The sequence below is a fragment of the Mus caroli genome, unplaced genomic scaffold (assembly GCF_978045245.1).
Source record: "Mus caroli unplaced genomic scaffold, Mus_caroli_1 scaffold_16, whole genome shotgun sequence".
Classification (NCBI taxonomy): Eukaryota; Metazoa; Chordata; class Mammalia; order Rodentia; family Muridae; genus Mus; species Mus caroli.
In genome coordinates this window covers 3,738,290-3,761,632 of record NW_028227271.1, presented here as the reverse complement: position 1 = coordinate 3,761,632, position 23,343 = coordinate 3,738,290, and the positions used below count along the sequence as shown (strand labels likewise).

The window sequence follows — 23,343 nt, the reverse complement described above, 5'->3', positions numbered from 1 at the left end:
AGCAACCTTCATTCCCAGTAACCACATGATGGCTCACAATCATCAGTAAAGCTACAGTGTACTCATATACATAAAATAATTTCAATAACTCTTTAAAAAGATATATCTATCACTTTTAGGGCTGGAGGTTGTAGCCTAGCAGTGAAGAGCACGTGTTGTTCTTGCAGAGGACCCACATTCAGTCCCTAGCACTGACACGGTGGTTGCCAGACACCCACTGGTGCACAGAAACTCATGCAGACAAGGCTTTTACACACACCAGACAAAATGAATTTAATAAAAATTGAAGATGAAAGCACAAAGCCATGGCCAGTGATGCTGCACTTGTCTAGAGTGCCCAAGGCCCTAAAATGGGTCCCTAGTTGCACAAAACCTACAGGTAAAGGGATATGGCCTGATGGCAGGACCCATGCTCGGTGGGGACAAGCATTCTGTGGGGAATTGGGCTACAGGCTGGTCTCTTGTTGAGCTGAGGTCTGAACCCCGAAGGGTGATAATTCACCTACATGACACGGGACCAGTTCCCTTATTCTTCTGGAACTCTGGCCCCTGTCTAAATTATCGCCTCGCACAGTCCCCACAATAGAGGCATGGCTAAAAGTCACCTAGGCAATGGCCCAAGCTTCTGACCTTCAGGCTAAACTCCTCCCCATCTACCTAGCAACATTAAGATAAGACTGCATAATTTAAAAGGGCTGTTCAGCCCCTGCTTGCTCTCTTACCTCTCACTTCTCATTCTCTTACTTCTTAGCCCTCACTCTCACCCCCTCTCTCTTTGTCTTCTCTCCCCTCTCACTCTTTTTCCTTCTAGCCTTTCCCCTTTCCCTCCCTCCCTCTCTCTCTCTCTCTCTCTCTCTCTCTCTCTCTCTCTCTCTCTCTCTCTCTCTCCATTCTCTTTTTCTCCCCACCTTTCTACAATAATGCTCTAAAATCATAGACAGTCTCTGCTCCAGTTAAGATCTGCTGTGTTAGGAACCTCTTCCCTCATCCCTCTCTCCTATAACCCCAGGTGGCTTTAGAAAATTAGCACTGGGGCTTCCTGGGACTTTAGCAAAATAGCCCAGGGCTCCCAGTTAGGCTGCCTCTTGTCACCCCATGAAGATTGGGTCAGAGGCTTAGAAGCCCACCCGGAGATGAGTGGAAGGTAGATAGCAGCCCTCCCACGCCTGACTGACCAGAGAATAGGTGGAACTCAGGCGTGGTGAGGGTCTTCCCCTTCCTCGTCTTCCCCAGGGCCCCCTTTTTTGTTCCCAACAAGTGGTAGCAGAGAATGGTTTCACCATCCACGTGAAACAGAACCAGCTGAAGAACGCTTCATGCAGAGACCTACAGGAGATCTCCAAGTTTCTAAAGAGACCGTAAGTAATCCAGTTCAATAACTAGGCTTTTTACTTTCTCTCTCTCTCACCAAAGTGTTCCTGGAAAGCTTCCTCCCCCTCCCCCTCCCCCCTCTCTCTCAGGTTTCAGCTATAAGAAGTGGTCTCCCCAACTCTGTAGTCCCCCCGCGCCCCCCCCCCCCCCCCCCCCCCGCCCCTAGTTCTAGGCTTTGAATGGCTCTGTGGGCTGCAGCCTCCTGCCATGGCAGTAATTGCTCTGAGCTCTGTTTTCCTCTGCCAGCTGGTGTGAGGTCCCCCTCCCCCTCTCTGTTACAGGTTTCAGCTAAAAGTAAGTTGGTTTTCCAACTCTGTATGCTCTCAGCCTAATGAGAAAGCACCAGAGGAAACTACATCTCAATTCCTACAAAATAGCCAGCCTGGAAACTGGGGAATGGTTGTGAAGATCAGTGTTTGCCTTGCATGCCCTTGGCCACAGGTTTGATTCCCAGTACTGTAAAAGGGAAACGCCTGCATTGGTAAAATACCAGGGTTATGAAAATCAAGAGCAATTAAGATATTCTTTTAGATCAAGAGGACTGTAGCCATGTGACAACTGATATGGGATCCAGACTGGATGCTAGACAAAATAAAACCCCACATCTATTAAAACACAAAAAACAAACAAACAAACAAAAACACTCTGATGGGCTGGCACGAAGAGCTTGCTGCCCAACCTGATGGTCTCGAGTTCAATCCCTGGGTCCACATATTGGAAGTGCACCCGGTATCACCATGACACCCACCAATCTCATGGGTGCTTCCTATGCCCTCCCTAGTCCCCTTCTCTCCCTGCTTAGTCCCCTTTCTCCCTCTAGACAGTTTTACTTCAACTTTGTGTCCATGGGTGTGTGTGTGTGTGTGTAATTTTATACAAAAATCCCAAGAACCGGAAATGAGAGAAAACTCTTGTCTTTCTGAGCTCGCCATAACCTGTTTACCATGACCATCTCCAGCTGCCAACAACAGAAGTTCATTCTATTGGCTGTAAAAACAAACCAATCCCCACACCCCACTGCGTAAATACACCACATTTTCCTTCCCTGTTCACCTGTTGTCATAATGGTTTAATCTTACTAAGAGCTAGCTCAGACTCCACCTGCTGTACTGGGATATAATCCGAGGCTAACCCCTGCATCTGGAGCTGATGTCTCAGATTCCCTGAGGTTAAGGGTGTGGTCCCCCATGGAGCTGCTCTCAGCCTCTGATGCCAGCTGGATTCTCATTGGCATGAGCCTCCCTGGTGAACCACGAGGGTCATCGGTAACACATGCTGTTCTTTCTCCTGCAGTTACAAGCTTTTTATAAACTCTTTTTTTGGCCAGGGGCAGGGTGTGGTGGGGTGGGGTGGGACGGGTGGGAGTCAGGGCATTACCTGGCTCTGCAACTTTTTTTTTTTTTTTTTTTTTTTGGCTGAGCCAGTGCCTCCTTTCTCCCTGATTGGCTCTGGAGTAAGGCCAGGACCCTGAGGTCTGCTTCCCCAAGAGACACAGCCATAGCCCTTTCTCCTCTACTCGCAAAGATGACGCTTGCCGTCCAGGCCATGCGGCTGGTGGTCTGCATCGTGGCGTTCCCCATGTTTCTGCTGAACCTTCTAGGCATGTGGAGCTGGGTATGCAAAAAGTGCTTTCCCTTCTTCCTGAAGCAGTTCGCCATGATATACAATTGGAAGATGGCGAGCCTAAAGCAGGAGCTCTTCAGCAATCTGCAGGAGTTCTCGGGCCCCTCGGGGAAGCTGAAGCTGCTGGAGGTGGGCTGAGGCACCGGGGCCAACTTCAAGTTCTATCCCCCCGGGTGCAGGGTCACTTGTATCGACCCCAACCCCAACTTCGAGAAGTTCTTGTTCAAGAACTTCAAATATTCAAAATAATTCAAAGAATGAGTGGAGCTGCATGGAGCAGTTTGGGTGACAGTTGCTTGAAAGGAAGAAATTCGTGTTCAAGAACTGAAGGCCAGCCAGACAAGATGGCTCAGTGGTAAAGGTGCTTGCTGCCTGATGACCTGGGATCCACACAGTGGAAGGAGAGAGCCAACTCAAAAAGTTATCCTCTGACCTCTCTCTACACATGCATCATAGCAGGTACATGCCCACACACAAATAAATAAGCAAGTAAAGGCACTGGGTATATGGCACCACATGTAAACCTGGCACTCAGAGGTAGTATGGCCATCCAGGGAAACATAGTGAAGCCCTGCCTCAAAACAGCCTGAGTGAAGGGCAGGTTCTGTGTTCACAGCCACTTCCACTGGCCTCTTAAGACAAGGGTAGCCAGTCACGGCAGGACAGACAAGCCTGCTTGCTCAAGACCTAGGGCTCTAAGTTCTACTCCATTGGGCTGGCTCTCAGCGCCTTCCTGGATGCGCATCCTGCTGCTGATTGGTCAAGGGCTCCTTTATAAGGGATGCTGCTGGGTCTGAGTGTCCCTGCAGGCTGCAGGTGTGAGGACTCCTGCAGGTGCCTCTGTACTGAACAGGAGGCCCAGAGCTCTGGAGAAGTCTGATGTTTGGCCCTAGTCCTCACATGTGGCCTACTGGTTTTTGGAGGACATTTTTGCTGTATAGCATCATCTTTGTCCATTGGGGCTTTTTCATTTTGTACTAGGGCTTCATGTACTGGAGGCACGCATTCCACTACTGAACTACAAGCCCCAGCTGTCCTGTGTTAAGCACCCTTTGGTTTATATGTGCTTGTGTTGTTCCAGGTAACCCAGAGTCCGAATTGTGCAGCTTCCTATAGGCTGGGTTGGGCCTTGGCCTTAAAAGACGCTTTCCTGTTCAGTAATCTTGTGCCCTCATTCCATTCAGTGTCCCGCAGGGATATCACAGCCACAGAGGCCTCGAGAGACCCCTGAGCAGTCAGGCTTGCACAATTGCACTCTTTCCCAAGGTCTTTAGAAAAATGTATTATCTTCTAGCCCGGCAATGGTGGATTTCCTTTTATCCCAGCGCCAGGGAGGCAGAGGCAGGTGGATTTCTGAGATCGAGGACAGCCTGGTTTAAGGAGTGAGTGCAGGACAGCCAAGGCTACACAGTGAGACCCTGTCTCAACAACAAGCAAACAAACAAACAAACAAACAAAACATACTATCTTCCAAAGCTAACGTTGTGGCAAGGCACTGCTGTTAGTGGGTCTTTACCAGGGAATGAGAACCCTCAGCCAATACCAGATAGCCACACCCTCAGGGTTGTCTCTCAGCTTTCTTATGATCATCAATTAGCTGGAAATCGCAGGGGCTGTGACAGCCTTAAACCCGTGCAGATCAAAGACCAGGAGGAGGCAATCAGCAAGCACTGGGATCCTGTTCCAGCACGTACAAGGTATGGTGCCTCTCACTGAGTTTGATTTTCTGTTGAAATCGCATCCATACAATGCTACTGTGCTTGAATACCATGTACTGTATGCATTAGGGCTACATGGACAAACTGGAGAGCCACCAAGCCTGTCACAACTCAGTTGTCTTTGTGAGTTCTTTCAACCCAGGCTGACAACTGCTCCTCTTTGTCTGACCTGGCCGGACACACACGGGGCTCAGTAGATATCTGAACTATTCAAAAGGCCCTGCACATCCTGCAGTCTTAGTCTCCCCTCACCTGTACACCAGACACTATTTATTTTGCCTGCCTCGCTCTGTCACTGGAAGAGAGAGCCTGTGGTCTGTGTCTGGAGAGAAATCCTAAGGGCCCAGGTGACTTCAAGTGTAAGACACTGGGAAAGGGTTTGGGTGGGAATCCAGGCGTGTTGCACTCAAGGACTCTCTGATGGATAGTTTGTCTCTCCACATGTATTTTAATACTCCCCGTGCCATATGGGATTCTGTAGTGAAGGTGTGAGGGAAGGAGGGACAGCTGCTTGTTTCAGTTGGGCTGACACAAGGCGGGCAATGCACGGGCAGACTGGTTCTTGGAATGATGGCAGCAACCACACAGACCTCCTGTTGTTGGCAGAGAGAAATGTCTTCAGATGAGTGGTCAGCAGCTGAGGACGAAGGCCAGCTGTCCCGACTCCTCCGGAAATCGAGAGACTCCCCCTTTGTCCCCGTGGGTAAGTACCCACCTTGATGGTTGCAGGAACACCAGCATGGAAGAGAACTCAGCATCCCAACCCACGCCCAACCCCAGTTGCAGGGACTTCTTAGGTCAGACACTGGTGGTTGTTGCCGATCCTTTTATTCAGTTTTACACATTTCATCAGGGGCCACCTGACTTCTTTACATTTACGTATTCTGGTGGCTGCGGACACACACATTCCACGGCATGCATGTGGAGCTCAGGAGGACAGCTCCTGAGAGTTGGTTTTCCTCTTCTTCTGCTATGTGGGTTCCAGGGATCGAACCTAGGTCATTAGGCTTGGCAGCAAGCGCCTTTGGCTGCTGGGCCATCTCACCATCCCTTAAGTCTATCTAAAATTACTTCACAGTCCCTCAAACAGAATCTACTTAATGGACTCCTGGGTTTCTGACTGAGGACTAGAACAGCAGTTTAGCATCCTTACAGTCAGCTAGAATGGTCTGTCTCTCTGCTCTGTGCATCACGTGTCTTGGTGTTATAGATTTTCCTTGCATGGCTGTCAGGTGTGATGGAAAACTTTTACTTCTTGAGGGATGGGATGTAGCTTGGTTGGTAGAGTTAGCCTAGCATGTGCAGAGCGGTAGGCTCAAGTCTCTACATGGAATAAACCAGTGGGGCAGATCACATCTGTAAACCCAGCACCCAGGAAGGTCCGAACCTCAAGGTTATCATCATGTAGAGGCAGCTCGAGGCCAGCATGAGGAAGTCACACAAGATCCTGCCTCAGAGAGAGAAAGCACACGAGAGAAACCAAGCCCCTTCATGCTAGGTGAGCAGATCCCGGTAATGAGCAGATGAGCCGCCGTGTCTGTACACATTAAGTTAGTGTTCCTGGAGCACCAGTGATTAATGCAGAGAGAAGAAAGTGTTCCCGTAAACTCAATTACTGGAAACGCAGGAGGGAGCGCTGACTTTCATCTCCAAAGGGACAGGGGAGTGTCTCAGTGAGCACGTGACCTGGACTTGGCCAAGGAAAGAGACTCAGGTGTTTGTTAGAAAACAAATGAGGAAAAAAAATTGTATGTATTCTTCAAGTTTTGTTTCTGCTTTTGTAATTTAAACAATACTTACAGGTCATTCTGCTGCAGGACAGACTGTCTCCCACAAATAATTTAGAAAACACTTTTATTGATGATCTGAAATCATTTCCAGTATTACAATCAAGATTTATGGGTCGGGGGCTGGTGAGATGGCTCAGCAGGTAAGAGCACCCAACTGCTCTTCCGAAGGTCCAGAGTTCAAATCCCAGCAACCACATGGTGGCTCACAACCATCCTTAACGAGATCTGACTCCCTCTTCTGGAGTGTCTGAAGACAGCTACAGTGTACTTACATATAATAAATAAATAAATCTAAAAAAAAAAAGATTTATGGGTCGGGACTCAGACTGAATGTGCTTGTCTGGCATGCCCTAAGGCCCCAGGGCTCAATCCAGAGCACAGTCAGATGAATAAAAATAAATCTACGATTCTCCTTAGTTTTTTTCTTTGAGACAGGGTGGTCTCTCCATGCAACCATGGCTAGCCTGGAACTCACTGTGTAGACCAGTCTGGCCGCAAATGCAGGAATTTCTCTTTACAACAGTTTTGTAGGTGTGCGGTGTCCTGTTCAGGACATTCAGGATTCTTAAGTTTTTCCTAAGACAGGGCACCATCATGAAGGCTTTTGTGTCCTCTGCATTCTGTACTTGCTTATTTCTTTGGAATATATTCCAAGTACAATTACTAGTTCACAAAGCATGAGCAGTTTAAGATGATTATATATATATTTAAAATATATGTAGAAAGTTTTAAAAAAAACTTATTTTTGTGTGTATATGTGTGTGTACACTTGTGTGTGACTCTGTGTGTGTGTATGTGTGTGTGTGTGTGTGTGTGAGAGAGAGAGAGAGAGAGAGAGTGTTTGGAGGAGGAATGTATGGAGGTCATAAGACAACTGAGTCAGCTGTTTTCTTCCACCTTTGCATGGGAGCCATGGGAGCCAGGAATTGGCCCTGGCTGTAGGCCGCACATTAAGGCCTGGGACAGCACAGGCCATTATCCACCGAGCCATCTCACCGGCCCCATCATCGTTCTTTGCCTGTACAACTTGCACATTAATCACCTCGCTCAGCTGCATTTACTAGCAAGCCTATAAAACACGCACAGAGCTGTGATAATTGCTCTGGATCTTTCTCCAGCTTGCAGAATAGACCACGAAGGATACTGATATCATTGAGCCCTACAAACACCTGTCCCACATTGTTTCTCATCCCATGTAAAGCTGCAGTCTTTTTAAACTGTGAACAAACACATAGAATCTAAAGTTTAAGGGGGTGGGAATCCATTTATAGGCATTATAAAGAAAATAAAGCCTGGCAGTGGTGACACATGACTTTAATCCCAGCACTTGGGAGGCAGAGGCAGGTGGATTTCTGAGTTTGAGGCCAGCCTGGTCTACAGAGTGAGTTCCAGGACAGCCAGGGCTATACAGAGAAACCCTGTCTCGAAAAAAAACCTAAATAAATAAATAAATAATAAGTACTTAGATATAAATGCATTTATATTAACAATTACAAAATGTTAATGAAATAATCAGATGACCTGAATGGATATGATACTTATTATGTACATTGATTAGTAATTGGCAATGTATATGCATGTGTGTATATATAGAGAGATATAGATATAGATACATACATACATATACATTCACACACATATAAAACTTAATATAGTAAGGAGGTCTTCAGGCATGCCTTTTTGGCTGCTGTCCTGGGTTCTTGTATCTATCTGCTGCAAACCCCTCAGCACTAGGTAGGAGAGAAATAAGGTTAGAGGAAAAAGGAGGCATTGATGCTGCTAGATTATGTCCTACTGATCAGGGCATCGAGGTCCTTGGGGGCAGTGTTGATCATCATCACCAGGATATCTTCAATTTCTTCCTCTCATCCCAGCTCATGACCACTTGGAAAACCACAGGAACAGAACCCAGAAGCAGAAGCAGCAGTGGCATCAGCAGCCTCCTTGGCTGTGCCCCTGCCTCTAGGAGTTCTGGCATTTATACCCTCTGAAAAGGTCCTAGAATTCCAAATATAAGCTACCTGTGGCTGGGCAAAAATCACCCCCCTCCTAGTGCATGAGACAAATCATAGTCACCTGCTGTGAAGCAGCCGCTTGCTCACACCTGGGATCAAAACAAAAACACATTCACATAATGTAAATGAGTTTATAAAGAAACTAACACTCTCACCACAGAGGTCAGTTCTCCCCAAATGGGTCCATAGAGTTAAGGTAATGCCTTTACAATCCCAACAAGGGTTTTGTGGATAAGCACGAGAACCTAAATTAGGCTCCCAGAACCCATATAAAAAGGCCAAGTTGTCGAGGCACTCTCTTGGAATCCCAGCTCTGGGGTGGTGGAGCCAGGCAGATCTGCAGGGCTCACTGGTCAGCCAGTCTGGCCTACTTGGTGAGTTCCAGGCCAGGGTGAACAGCACGTGAGGAGTGGCCCCCTTAGGGTGTCCTCTGACCACTAAATGTGTGTGCAGAAGTGTGTGCATATTTGTACACTCATACACACATGGACACAAAAGACTGGATTATCCTAAGATATATGGAAATTATGGAAATCATGAATTAATTCTCCAACAGCTAGAACAGTGTTTCTTTTCAGTACTCCAGACCAGTCTAGAGACCCGGCTCACGGTAGGCAAATACTAACCCTGAGGCTTGTTGCTGTTGCCTTTTGAAGTAGTCTCCCTGTCTTGCTCAAGCTGGCCTCTAACTCCTTGATCCCCTTGCTTCAACCTCCCAAGTGCTGGAAGACAGGCAAGTGCACAGTGTCCTGTTCTGGCCTTTTTTCCTGTGTAAGATAAGGTGGAAGGAGTCACTATGTCCCTTAGCTATGGCACTCCAGACTCTGTGGCTGCTGATGGAGGGAGGGACACGTCAATCTGGAAGACGATTGGAGAACCCCAAAGGAGAACCACACTGTTTTAAAAAAATGATTTTTACTTAAAGATTTTTAGGTCTACTTTTAAATTTTATATGAATGGGCGTTTCTGTATGTATGAATGTATGTATGTAGGTGCACCATGTCTGTGGTGCCCTTGGAGGTCACAAAAGGGTATTGGGTCCTCTGGAACTAGAGTTACTGGGTTGAGCCATCACGTGGGTCCTGGGAACCGAACCCAAGTTCCAGCAAGACCAGTGAGTGCTCGCAACCCTGGAGCCTTCTCTCATGACTACACTCCTTCTGATCTTTTTCCATTCATTACCCTCTCTCTCTCCCACAACGTCCTCTTCCCACATTCATGACTGTTGCTGTAGTTTATAAAACAACACTTGTTATTGTTAAATTATTTAGTGTAGGTACGTTGATAGCACTGCATGTGTGTGAAGGTCAGACACAGGCCCCAAGAACTCATTCTCTGCTTCCATCTGGGCCCTGGTGATGCAACTCCCCTGTGGCTGTGTGTGTATGTGTGTGTGTGCAGGTGTGTGTTACACATGTAGGCACACACATGCAACAGCACATGGGTAGTGGTCAGAGGACTGCTTTAAGGAGTCAGGTCTCTCCTCCTACCATGTGTCTCTGAGGGTCTGAACTCAGGTTGGGCAGGTGCTGGTACCTGCTGAGCTGTCTCTTTACCTCCCTTATTTTGTTTTGAGAGCCACTGAATTTAGTCAGGATCATCTGTGTGACTGTGGGTTTGGAGCTATCCACTCGACTTTATGGGGTCTGCAGTAGAACACCCACAAGCTCAACAGTCAGGTGCCTCCCATCCTCCTGTCACCGCAGTTCCCAGTCCTTGCCAGGCCACTGTCCACTTCAGCCTTCTCCATACTATGAATATGCTCTTGTGGTTTCTCCTTCTCTTTCTCCTTCTCCTCCTTCTTCTTTCTCCTCTTCTTTTTCTTTTGTATTTTTGCTTTGTTTCTCATTTAACTCTCACCCATCTAGAGTAAGAGAGAGAGGAGAAAGAGGAGAGAGGAGAGAAAGAGAGGAGAGAGAGAGAGAGAGAGAGAGAGAGAGAGAGAGAGAGAGAGAGAGAGAGAGAGAGAGAGAACAGCATCCGGTGTGATATACAAATCCAAGGTAGCTCTCCAAACCCATAGCTTATATAATTGATAGCAAATAATTACTCCTCCACCTGTGACACATTTGTTAAGGCCTGGAGACTTTCCCATTCAGTTGAGTTCTCTGCTGTAAAGGCGCAGACACAGGTTATCAAAGCACACAGCAGTCTCACACCCTTTGATACAGGGATAGAGAAAGAAGGGTTTGAGCTCGGGAACCTCTGGAGACTCGAAGCTCTTAGAGCCACAGGCTTCTTGCTCACATATTCAAGTGATTTCAATTAGTTCTAAAGTTACACTGTCACTTTAAGGCAGGGACGTTTATATAATTGTAGTGGCTATTCTTGGTTGTCAACTTGACTATATTTGGAATGAACTACAATCCAGAATTGGAAGGCTCACCAGTGACCCTTATCTGGAGGCTTGGAGATCCTTATCTGGATCTTGGTATGGAGATCTTGAGCCATAGTGGCTATGGATTCCAGAAGATTAAATCTCCGAGTTTAAGGAGATTTAATCTGGGCTACACCTTTCATCTGGGATTAAAGGTGTGGTGGAACACACCTTTAATCTGGGCTACACCTTCTGCTGGAGACAATATAAGGACATTGGAAGAAGGGAGTCTAGCTCTTGCTCCTTCGCCTGCTGGCCGTGTGAGACTGAGTAACTGCTAGATCCTTGAACTTCCATTCACAGCTGCGACTGAACCATTGTTGGGAATTGGGCTGCCGACTGTAAGTCATCAATAAATTCTTTTACTATATAGAGACTATCCATAAGTTCTGTGACTCTAGAGAACCCTGACTAATACAGAATTTGGTACCAGGAGTGGTTCTAGAGTAACAGAAGTACAAGGATGAATCTTTTAAAATATTGGAATTGGCTTGTTGAGCCACCAGCACTTTCAACTACTGAAACCTCTCCAGATTCTCTCCCTCCTGGGAGCTCAGAGAATTTTGAAGACCCATGGTTGAAACTATATTTCAAACTTAAAGAAGCTAATGCCCTTGATTTTCTTAATGAATTAGGTGATTCAGTGCACAAAGCTTTCTACAAGATGGGGAAAAAATCAGAAAATGATTTTACTGGCTGGCTGCTCTTAGTATCTGGGGAAAAAATGATGAATGAAAGGAAGGAGTTGTGTGATAAAATCGAAAGGCTCCAGACACAAGTAAACGATCTAAAAGTTGCTAAGTGTGTCCTTGAAGAGAATCTTCTCTCTTGCAGCAATAGAGCTCAAGTTGCAGAAAATCAAACTGAAACCCTCATTGTAAGGTTGGCTGAACTACAGCGAAAATTTAAGTCTCAGCCTCAGAATGTGTCGACAGTTAAAGTAAGGGCACTAATTGGCAAAGAATGGGATCCTATAACTTGGGACGGGGATGTGTGGGAAGACCATGTTGAAGCTGAGAATTTTGAATCTTCAGATTCTCAAGGGTTTGCCCCACCTGAGGAAGTAGTACCCTCAGCCCCACCCCTTGAAATAATGCCTTCCCCACATGAGGAAATTAATTTTGCAGAGTCTGATAAACCAGCAATGACTTTCACTACTGATGTTTCTCAAGGCCCACCAATAGTTTCTTCTAGACCTGTAACCAGACTCAAAGCAAAACAGGCTCCTAGAGGGGAGGTAGAAAGTGTAGTCCATGAGGAAATTCGCTACACTACTAAGGAGCTTAATGAGTTTGCTAATTCATTCAAACAGCAACCTGGTGAATATGTGTGGGAATGGATTTTAAGGGTGTGGGATAAGGGTGGAAGGAACATAAAACTAGAGCAGGCTGAGTTTATTGACATGGGCCCTCTGAGTAGAGATTCTAGGTTTAATATGGAAGCTCGCATGGTTAAAAAAGGTGTCAAAAGTTTGTTTGAATGGTTGGCTGAGGTGTTTATCAAAAGATGGCCTACTGGAAATGACTTGGAGATGCCTGATATTCCATGGCTTAGTGTTGATGAAGGGATTTTAAGACTTAGGGAAATTGCAATGCTAGAGTGGATATATTGTGTAAAGCCTAATTGTCCACAATGGGAAGGTCCAGAAGATATGCCCTTCACCAGCTCTATAAGACGCAAATTGGTGAGAGGGGCACCAGCACATTTGAAGGGTTTTGTTCTTTCCCTTTTCCTTGTGCCAGATCTTAGCATTGGAGATGCTTCTGCTCAATTAGATGAATTAAATTCACTGGGTTTAGTTGGATTCCGAAGTAACAAGGGCCAGGTGGCAGCATTGAATCGCCAGAGACAAGGTGATCCTAGTTATTATAATGGACAGCGTAGGCAAAAGAATGTTTATAATGACAGACCCAGTAACGGTCAGCACAGGAGAGGTGAAATTTATAATGGCATGACTCGCTTGGACCTTTGGTACTGGCTAGTCAATCATGGTGTTTCCAGGAATGAAATACATAAGAAGCCTACTGCATATTTGTTTGATCTGTATAAGCAAAAAAATTCTCAAACAAATGAAAGAAAGGCTACAGTAGTTCGTGGTAAACAGCAATCTCGGCCAGTGAATCAATTTCCAGACTTGAGCCAGTTTGCAGATCCGGAACCCCTTGAATGAAGGGGTGGCCAGGTTCCCCTGAGGAAGGATCCTGACAAGACACCCAAAGGTTTTGCTGTTACCCTTTCTCCAGTTCTTCCCCAGAGGGACCTACGGCCTTTTACAAGGGTAACTGTACACTGGGGAAAAGGAAATAATCAGACTTTTCGGGGTCTGCTGGATACTGGTTCTGAGTTGACACTGATCCCAGGAGATCCCAAGAAACATTGTGGCCCTCCAGTTAAAGTAGGGGCCTATGGAGGGCAGGTGATTAATGGAGTTTTGACTGATGTCCGACTTACAGTAGGTCCAGTAGGTCCCCGGACACATCCTGTGGTGATTTCCCCAGTTCCAGAATGTATAATTGGGATAGATATACTCAGAAACTGGCAGAATTCTCATATTGGTTCCCTGAACTGTAGAGTGAGGGCTATTATGGTTGGAAAGGCAAAATGGAAGCCTTTAGAGTTGCCTCTGCCAAAGAAAATAGTAAATCAAAAACAGTATCGTATTCCTGGAGGCATTGCAGAAATTACTGCCACTATCAAGGACTTGAAAGATGCAGGGGTGGTGGTTCCCACCACATCTCCATTTAACTCTCCTATCTGGCCAGTGCAGAAAACAGATGGATCATGGAGAATGACAGTTGATTATCGAAAACTAAATCAGGTAGTAACTCCAATTGCAGCTGCTGTACCAGATGTAGTTTCGTTACTTGAGCAAATTAACACATCTCCTGGCACCTGGTATGCGGCTATTGATCTGGCAAATGCCTTCTTCTCAGTACCTGTCCATAAGAACCACCAGAAGCAATTTGCTTTCAGTTGGCAAGGCCAACAGTATACCTTCACAGTTTTGCCTCAAGGATATATTAACTCTCCTGCCCTGTGTCATAATTTAGTTAGAAGGGATCTTGATCGTTTGGATATTCCACAAAATATCACATTGGTGCACTATATTGATGACATTATGCTGATTGGACCAAGTGAGCGGGAAGTAGCAACCACTTTGAACTCATTGGTAACACATATGCGTATCAGAGGATGGGAAATAAATCCAACCAAAATTCAAGGACCATCTACCTCAGTGAAATTCTTAGGAGTCCAGTGGTGTGGGGCATGCAGAGATATTCCCTCTAAGGTGAAAGATAAGTTATTGCACCTGGCCCCTCCTACAACCAAGAAAGAAGCACAACGTTTAGTGGGTCTATTTGGATTCTGGAGACAACACATCCCTCACTTGGGTGTGTTACTTAGGCCTATTTACCAAGTGACTCGGAAAGCTGCTAGCTTTGTGTGGGGCCTGGAACAGGAGAAGGCCCTTCAACAGGTCCAGGCTGCTGTGCAGGCTGCTCTACCACTTGGACCATATGACCCAGCAGACCCGATGGTACTTGAGGTGTCTGTGGCTGATAGAGATGCTGTTTGGAGCCTCTGGCAGGCCCCTGTAGGTGAATCACAGAAAAGACCTTTGGGATTTTGGAGCAAAGCTCTACCATCATCTGCAGACAACTATTCTCCCTTTGAAAAACAGCTCTTGGCCTGCTATTGGGCCTTAGTGGAAACTGAACGTTTGACAATAGGACACCAAGTTACTATGCGACCTGAATTACCCATCATGAGCTGGGTACTATCAGACCCTGCAAGTCATAAAGTGGGACGCGCACAGCAGCAGTCTATTATCAAATGGAAGTGGTATATACGTGATCGGGCCAGAGCAGGTCCTGAAGGCACAAGCAAGTTACATGAAGAAGTTGCTCAAATGCCTATGGTTTCTACTCCTGTTACAATGCCATCTGCTGCCAAGCATGCGCCTATAGCCTCATGGGGTGTTCCCTATGATCGACTGACCGAAGAGGAAAAGACTAGGGCCTGGTTTACTGATGGCTCTGCACGTTATGCAGGCACCACCCAGAAGTGGACAGCTGCAGCATTACAACCCCTTTCTGGGACAACTCTGAAAGACACAGGTGAAGGGAAATCTTCACAGTGGGCAGAACTTCGGGCAGTACACATGGTATTACAGTTTGTTTGCAAGAAGAAATGGCCAGATGTACGATTATTCACTGACTCATGGGCTGTAGCCAATGGATTGGCTGGATGGTCAGGGACTTGGAAAGATCACAATTGGAAAATTGGTGAAAAAGACATCTGGGGAAGAAGTATGTGGATAGATCTCTCCAAATGGGCAAAGGATGTGAAGATATTTGTGTCCCATGTAAATGCTCACCAAAAGGTGACTTCAGCCGAGGAGGAGTTCAATAATCAAGTGGATAAGATGACCCGTTCTGTGGACAGTCAGCCTCTCTCCCCAGCCATCCCTGTCATTGCTCAATGGGCACATGAACAAAGTGGCCATGGTGGTCGAGATGGAGGTTATGCTTGGGCTCAGCAACACGGGCTTCCACTCACCAAGGCTGACCTGGCTACAGCTGCTGCTGATTGCCAGATCTGCCAACAGCAGAAACCAACACTGAGCCCCAGATATGGCACCATTCCTCGAGGTGACCAGCCAGCAACCTGGTGGCAGGTTGACTACATTGGACCACTTCCTTCGTGGAAAGGACAGCGTTTTGTTCTTACTGGAGTAGATACTTATTCTGGTTATGGATTTGCCTTTCCTGCACGTAAGGCCTCTGCTAAAACCACCATTCATGGGCTGACAGAATGCCTTATCTATCGTCATGGTATTCCACACAGTATTGCTTCTGACCAAGGAACTCATTTCACAGCCAGAGAAGTACGACAGTGGGCCCACGATCATGGAATTCACTGGTCTTACCACGTTCCCCATCATCCTGAAGCAGCTGGCCTGATAGAAAGATGGAATGGCCTTTTGAAGACACAGTTACAGCGCCAATTAGGTGGTAACAGCTTGGAAGGCTGGGGTAGAGTTCTTCAGAAGGCAGTATATGCTTTGAATCAGCGCTCCATATATGGTACAGTTTCACCCATAGCCAGGATTCATGGGTCCAGGAATCAAGGGGTGGAAAAGGGAATAGTTCCACTTACTATCACTCCTAGTGACCCTCTAGGAAAATTTTTGCTTCCTGTCCCCATAACTCTAGGTTCTGCTGGCCTAGAAGTTTTGGCTCCAGAGAGGGGAGTGCTCCTACCAGGAGCTACAACAAACATTCCATTGAACTGGAAGCTCAGACTTCCCCCTGGTCATTTTGGGCTTCTAATGCCCTTAAACCAACAGGCTAAAAAAGGAATAACCGTGTTAGGAGGAGTGATAGATCCAGATTACCATGGGGAAATTGGATTACCTCTTCACAATGGAGGTAAGCAAGATTATGTCTGGAGTGTAGGAGATCCCTTAGGGCGTCTCCTAGTACTACCATGTCCTGTGATTAAAGTCAATGGGAAACTACAACAGCCTAATCCAAGCAGGATGACAAAGGACGCAGACCCATCAGGAATGAAGGTATGGGTCAATCCTCCAGGAAAAGAGCCAAGACCTGCTGAGGTGCTGGCCGAAGGTGAAGGAAATACAGAATGGGTAGTAGAGGAAGGTAGTTATAAATACCAATTAAGGCCACGTAACCAGTTGCAGAAACGAGGATTATAAAGTAATATGAATGCCCCATTGTAAATTTACAAATGCGTTTGCAATTGTACGAGGGATAGTTATATCATGTTAGGCGTATTCACAAACTTGTTATTGTTTCATGTGAACATGAGATATTATTTGTGTCAAGTTGACAAGGGGTGGATTGTAGTGGCTATTCTTGGTTGTCAACTTGACTATATTTGGAATGAACTACAATCCAGAATTGGAAGGCTCACCAGTGACCCTTATCTGGAGGCTTGGAGATCCTTATCTGGATCTTGGTATGGAGATCTTGAGCCATAGTGGCTATGGATTCCAGAAGATTAAATCTCCGAGTTTAAGGAGATTTAATCTGGGCTACACCTTTCATCTGGGATTAAAGGTGTGGTGGAACACACCTTTAATCTGGGCTACACCTTCTGCTGGAGACAATATAAGGACATTGGAAGAAGGGAGTCTAGCTCTTGCTCCTTCGCCTGCTGGCCGTGTGAGACTGAGTAACTGCTAGATCCTTGAACTTCCATTCACAGCTGCGACTGAACCATTGTTGGGAATTGGGCTGCCGACTGTAAGTCATCAATAAATTCTTTTACTATATAGAGACTATCCATAAGTTCTGTGACTCTAGAGAACCCTGACTAATACAATAGTCTTGGGTGGTCTGAAACTTGCAATCCCCCTGCCTCTGCTTCTCAAAGCTGGGATTACAGGCTTCTGCCATGATACTCATCTCTGTTCCTTTCTTACGAAAACAACCTTTTTTTTTTTTAAGATTCATTTATTTCATGTGTGTGAGTGCACTGTCTCTGTCTTCAGACACACCAGAAGAGGGCGTCAGATCCCATTAGAGATGTTTGGGAGCCACCATGTGGTTGCTGGGAGTTGAACTCAGGACCTCTAGAAGAACAGTAGGTGCTCTTAACCGCTGAGCCATCTCTCCAGCCCCTTTTTTTGTTTTTTGTTTTGTTTTGTTTTGTTTTTTTAACAAGAACAATGTTTTTTATCCTTCTCTGATTTAGTCCTTAACCGGTGATGAGAGAAATAAAGCCAAAGCTATGTGTGCTAGGATGCTGTGCTGGACCACTCAATAGCATGAGGCCTGACCAAGATGAGAGCCTTGAAGCATACACAGTCCAAGGCTCAGGAAAACCACAAATGACAACCATCCCAACAGGCTCAGGTTTTCCTAGTCAAAGCCCAAACTAAAATGCTGAACCTGAAAATATCGTTATTTTTAGTTTAGTTTAAGTTAGTCTGGCTTAGGTTTTTGAGACAAGATTTCACATAGCCCAGGGTGCCCAAGCAGCCTACACTAGCCTTGAACCCCTGGGCCTTCCTCCCACACTGGGAGCAGAGGTATGGGCTATCTCACCTAGCTTAAGGATCCCAATTAAAAGCTGCTCTCTCTGTTCATATGGCCCAGCAGTGCTGACCATGCAAGTCTGGCGTCCTGAGTTCAATCCCTGGAGTCCACATAAATAATGCTTACAATCTGAGTGGCCACAACGTGGCTGCATCTGCCCACTTGCTCAAGTCTTTGACTGCTTCCTTTCTGTCTTTCGGATCAGTCCTATCCCAAGTGATCAATGCTAAGAAAACACTTTGGATCAAGGAGTTTACATGGTTAGCTTTGTGTGCCTGTAGAACTAGGGAGGCAGCAGAAGCCGCAACAGATCCTTGTATAGCAATTAAGGCTGAATGCCTAGGGTGAGGTCAGCTATCAATCATTTAGGCCATAAAGGGAAATTAGTGGCTTGCTTTACTACACACATAATAGGGACTTCACACAGAGTCTGTGAGAAATGGACACGTAGCATGACGTAAGGTGGCTAACATATAGTGAGAAAAAAATGTCAGGATGCATGGTGGAATTTATACAATTAATCCAATGATGATCCTATAGGAAATGTTATATAAGACCCATATTAGCAGTTCTTGTATCCCCTGTGTCCCCTGGGTATAGATTGGCAAAAGGTGAAGTGACACAGAATTAAGAGTCTGCCAGGTGCACCAGGAACCATGTCCTCAGTGTCTTCTTTTGATGGGGTGTCTGACAGAGGTGGGGCCCGGGGATGCTGAAGGTGCACCAGGAACCATGTCCTCAGTGTCTTCTTTTGATGGGGTGTCTGACAGAGGCGGGGCCCGGGGATGCTGAAGACTGGGGTGGGCAGGAGGACGTTGGAGGGGTGGAAGTCTCTGCCTCAGAGTCAGTGGGGGAAGCCTGGGACAATCAACTTGTCTGGCTTCCACAGGGTCCTGTGACAATATACAAAGAAAGCTTCCCCTGGAACGAATCGTCCAGTCTTCTCTATCATCCAGACAGGGTTTCTCTGTGTAGCCCGGGCTGTCCCGGAACTCACTGTGTTGACCAGACTGGCCTTGAACTTAGAAATCAGCCTGCCTTTGTCTCCCCAGTGCTGGGATTAAAGGACTGTGCCACCACTGCCCACATAGGAGACCATTTTATCTTATTAAATGTTTGAAGTAAATTTTATTTTCAAAAATTTTTTGTTTTATTTTTAAATATGTATTATATATATATATATATATATACACATACACACACACACTGTAATTGTCTTCAGACACACCAGAAGGGGGCATCAGATCCCATTACAGATGATGAGCCACCATGTGGGTACTGGGAATTGAACTCAGGACCTTAACTGCTGAGCCATCTCTCCAGCCTGTATCACATATTTGAAAGCCTCCCCAGATCAGGCAGAAGCATAAATAAGATGAGAATAAGTATCCACATATATGTGAACAGTGGCTAATTTTCCAAACAACAAGACAGGTGAGATGCCTATTTGCATAAATCTCAAGGATGCAGGCCCAAGGCAGGAAGGGGTTAACTCCCAATGGGAGCATGAGTGGGGGCGGGGCATGTTACACCATTCCACAGGGTTGTAAGGGCAGCTTCCCAGAGTCCAGCAGTGATTTGATGATGTAATGCATGGCTCTGCTGAGCTGCCTCCATAGGAAAAGCAACAGATTTTGTCAAGGAATCAAACGTATGCTTACCTTCAAGCACAGGACCAGGAACCAGGACGTTGTGACTCAGGAAGAAAGACAATGTCTAGGTTGAGGTGTGACTTTAACTCTGGAAGTGAGGCTAGAACAGTGTATGGACTAGAAAACAGTGGGACACAGCGTCGATGGAGAGATGATCTCTGGCCTTGTGACTCTCACTGTTCTGGGGTCTGGAAGCTGATGGCTTCTGGAAATTTACCTCTCTCTTGCTATTCTGTGGCTAAAAGCTGCTCCTTTCTGGAGATTCATTCCTGCTGACAGCAGCAGGGGATTAAGAAAAGAACTTAGTTGCTTGGGTCATTTTCTCTTTGACTTTCAGGGCCTTTCACTAATCAGGTGAGAGGCTCAGAGTTCGTTAACTCCTTGTGAGTCAGATTGAAAGGAAGAGAGTCAGGCACACAGAAATAACACACGTATATCAGCTCCATAAGTTCATTATAAGTTTAAAGCAATAATTTTCCTGTCCTAAGTTTTAGCACGGTTTTGTCAAGAGACAAACCATCTGCCTTGTGTCTCATTACTTTGAAGTCTTGTATAGATAGACTGGCTCATCATTTATTTTCTGTCCTTGCACCTACAGTAAGTTGTCCATCCCCAGTTTCTGACATTTAGTTACCAGATAGAGGCCTCGTTCATAGCCTAGAAGGAATGTTTTCCTTGATTGTAAATGTGTTCCAAGCCTGCTTTCTTTTTCAAATGCAATCAGCTCAGGACACATGAAGGTTCACAGAGCTCTATCTGCAGCTTATATTCTATAGAGGGCTTAAAATTACTTGTACCAATTCAGGAATTATGAAGTCATCAGTTCGCCTACACAGCATTACTACATGAAAGTACATCTTCCTATTGATCCTGCAGGAGATCACTCAATAGTGTGGGCTGATGCCCAGAATCATTAGGCCATGTAACAGTAACAGGAAAGGCATCTCAGCACCGAGAAGCAAACCTGGGCTGAAGTCTCTGAGGACCCTGCATCTCAGAGCTCACCCATCTCAGCCATGCAAAAGGGTGGACCATCTCCAGAAAACTTACTTGGCTAAAATAGCCTTTCCTAGATGGCTTTTGACATACTGTAATGCAGATGTTTCAAAATCTAAAACACCCACAACCCTCACTTCTGACCCTAGTGTGATGGATGAAGGTTACTGATTCTACATCTTGTCTGTATTCTGGGTAATTATCCTTTACACGCATGGACTTTCACTTGGCTAAGGGGAATGCTTGCCTCTTGTTAATCTAATTCATGTCTGTTTTAAAATAGTCCTTAAGCTTTGTTAAGGATTTTTAACAAATGGGTTTCTTTTTTAAATACATAAGTTATCTTTATGTTCACTGGTGATTTACCTGCCTGTCTGTCTGTGTGAGGGCATCAGATGCCCTGGAACTGGAGGTACAGATAGGTATGGGCTGCCATGTGGGTGCTGAAAATAGAACCGTGGTCCTCTGGAAGAGCAGCTAGTGCTCTTAACTACTGGGTCATCTCTTGAGCGCCCTAATTCATCTTTAAATCCACAGGCATGGCAGGCTTTGTGGCTGTGCTGTCCTACGGTCTTTACAAGCTAAATTCCAGAAGAGAGCAGAAGATGTCCCTTCATCTCATCCACGTGCGGGTTGCGGCCCAAGGATGTGTGGTGGGAGCCGTGACTCTAGGTAAGCTGCCTGCCTCTTCTTAGGTCTGGCTGTCCTCCACGTGTGTGTGTTTTGTTTTACTTATTCTGTAAATTCTTTTTTTTTTTTTTTTTTTGGTTTTTTTCGAGACAGGGTTTCTCTGTGTAGCCTTGGCTATCCTGGAACTCACTTTGTAGACCAGGTTGGCCTCGAACTCAGAAATCCGCCTGCCTCTGCCTCCCGAGTGCTGGGATTAAAGGCGTGCGCCACCACGCCCGGCTTATTCTGTAAATTCTTGGCAGAAGATAAATATCGGATTGAAATGATATGAGATAAAGAGATTCCCTTGGGTGCTGGAGAGATGAGGCAGTTAAGGACACTGACTTCTCTTGCAAAGGATTCAGCACCAATTTGAAAGCTCACAACCATCTAATTCTGAGTGTTCTGGCGCCCTCTTCTGGTTTCTTTGGGTGTCAGGCATATCTGCAGTGCAAGTTCACACATTCAGGAACTCGTGTACAGAAAATAAAAAGGGATCTTTATGAAAGCAAGCTGACATAGTTGAGGCCTCTCAATTTCTTACGATTTTCGCCTGATAAAATCCAACAAAATTGCCAGACATGAAAGGGATGGTGGTCACCTTCTCGGGCAGCAGTTCCCAACCTTCCCAACACTTTGACCCTTTAATACAATCCCTTGTGTTGTGGTGACCCCAAATATAAAATTAATAACTGCAACCTTGCTATTGCTTTGAGCTGCAAATATTTTATATGCAGGAAACCTGATACATGACCCCTGTGAAAGGGCCATTCAAAGGGTTCGAAACCCACAGGTTGAGAACCCTGGCTCTAGAGGAAGGTGCTGGCATGGCTTGGCTCTACACAGCTCCACTAACAGCAGTGGCTGTGCCCCTCAGCCTGTCTCATGAGCAGATGAGGAAGCCTCTTAGAGGCCAGAGATCTAAACAGCCTTTTTACTTTCGACCCAGCAATGAAGCTTTGCCCAGTGGCCGACATGCTTAGCAAGGGAAGATTAGTCTTGATTAGAAAGATTAGTTAGAAAGAAAAGATTAGTGGCTTAGTTAGGTTTCTACTGCTGTGATGAACACCATGACTGAAAGGTAAGTTGGGGAAGAAAGTGTTTGCTTGGCTAACACTTCCACACTCTAGCCCATCATTGAAAAAAGTCAGTGCAGGAGCTTAAACAGGGCAGGAACCTGGAGGCAGGAGCTGATGCAGAAGCCACAGAGGGGTATGTAATGGCTTGTTCCTCATGGCTTGCGTAGGGATGGCACCCACCCACAGTGGGCTGGGCCCTTCCCCATCAATCACTGATTATGAGAATGCCCCACAGGTTTGCCTATCTGATCTCCTGGGGGTATTTTCTCAATTGAGGTTTCCTCTTCTAGATGACTTGTGCCAAGTTGACGTAAAACTTTCCAACAGAGACCATTTAGGTTTTGGTCGGCTCCCTGCATTAGCCCTGGCTGGGCTGGAGTTTAAGGTGATCTTCCTACTGCTGCCTCTCAGACGCTGGGATTACAGTTATGTCCCTATGCCTGGCCTGTACTTGTGAGGTTTGTTTGCTTGAGACAGAAAATCTCTGGGCAGTGTAGGCTGCCCTCAGAAATCACTACTGAAGTCCGGGCCAGACTCAATGTAACAGTCCTCCTTTAGTTCTGAGACTGCAGGCAAGTGCCTGATAAGACAGGACACGCAGGGACAATTCAGAACAATCAAACAGGAGCTAGAATACACCAGACAGACTAGATTCCTACAGTGGTTCTGGTTGGCTGTTTCCCTAGGGACCTTTATGAAGCTTATATTTTGCACAGGTGGTACCAAACCCTTTCAAATCTTCCCGCTTCAGGCTTCCTGGTACTGGGATTATGGGTGCACTCCTTGTCTTGCTCAATAGTTTATGCTTAGGTGACCAGATCAGTGTGAACTTTCTAACTTGACAATAGGAACTGTCAGTTCAACGACACCAACACTTCTGCAGGCAAGGCTATCTCATCCAACTAACTGTAACTACGTTTCCAACTCAGCCTGGTAGAACTCAAAGGGGACCCTAATCTCACTGCTGGAGAAGCATACCAAGATGGCTT

The 23,343-nt window shown here is 46.1% G+C and overlaps 1 protein-coding gene across 1 annotated transcript in view; it reads left to right on the top strand.

Moving 5' to 3' along the window:
- Positions 1-23,343, top strand: part of LOC110310527 (thiol S-methyltransferase TMT1A) — a 40,831-nt gene that overhangs the window by 11,029 nt on the left and 6,459 nt on the right. The window contains exons 2-3 of the mRNA XM_085831445.1: positions 5,319-5,415; positions 21,144-21,278. Coding sequence (XP_085687571.1) covers positions 5,319-5,415; positions 21,144-21,278 — 232 coding nt within the window. The remainder of the gene's footprint in view (positions 1-5,318; positions 5,416-21,143; positions 21,279-23,343) is intronic.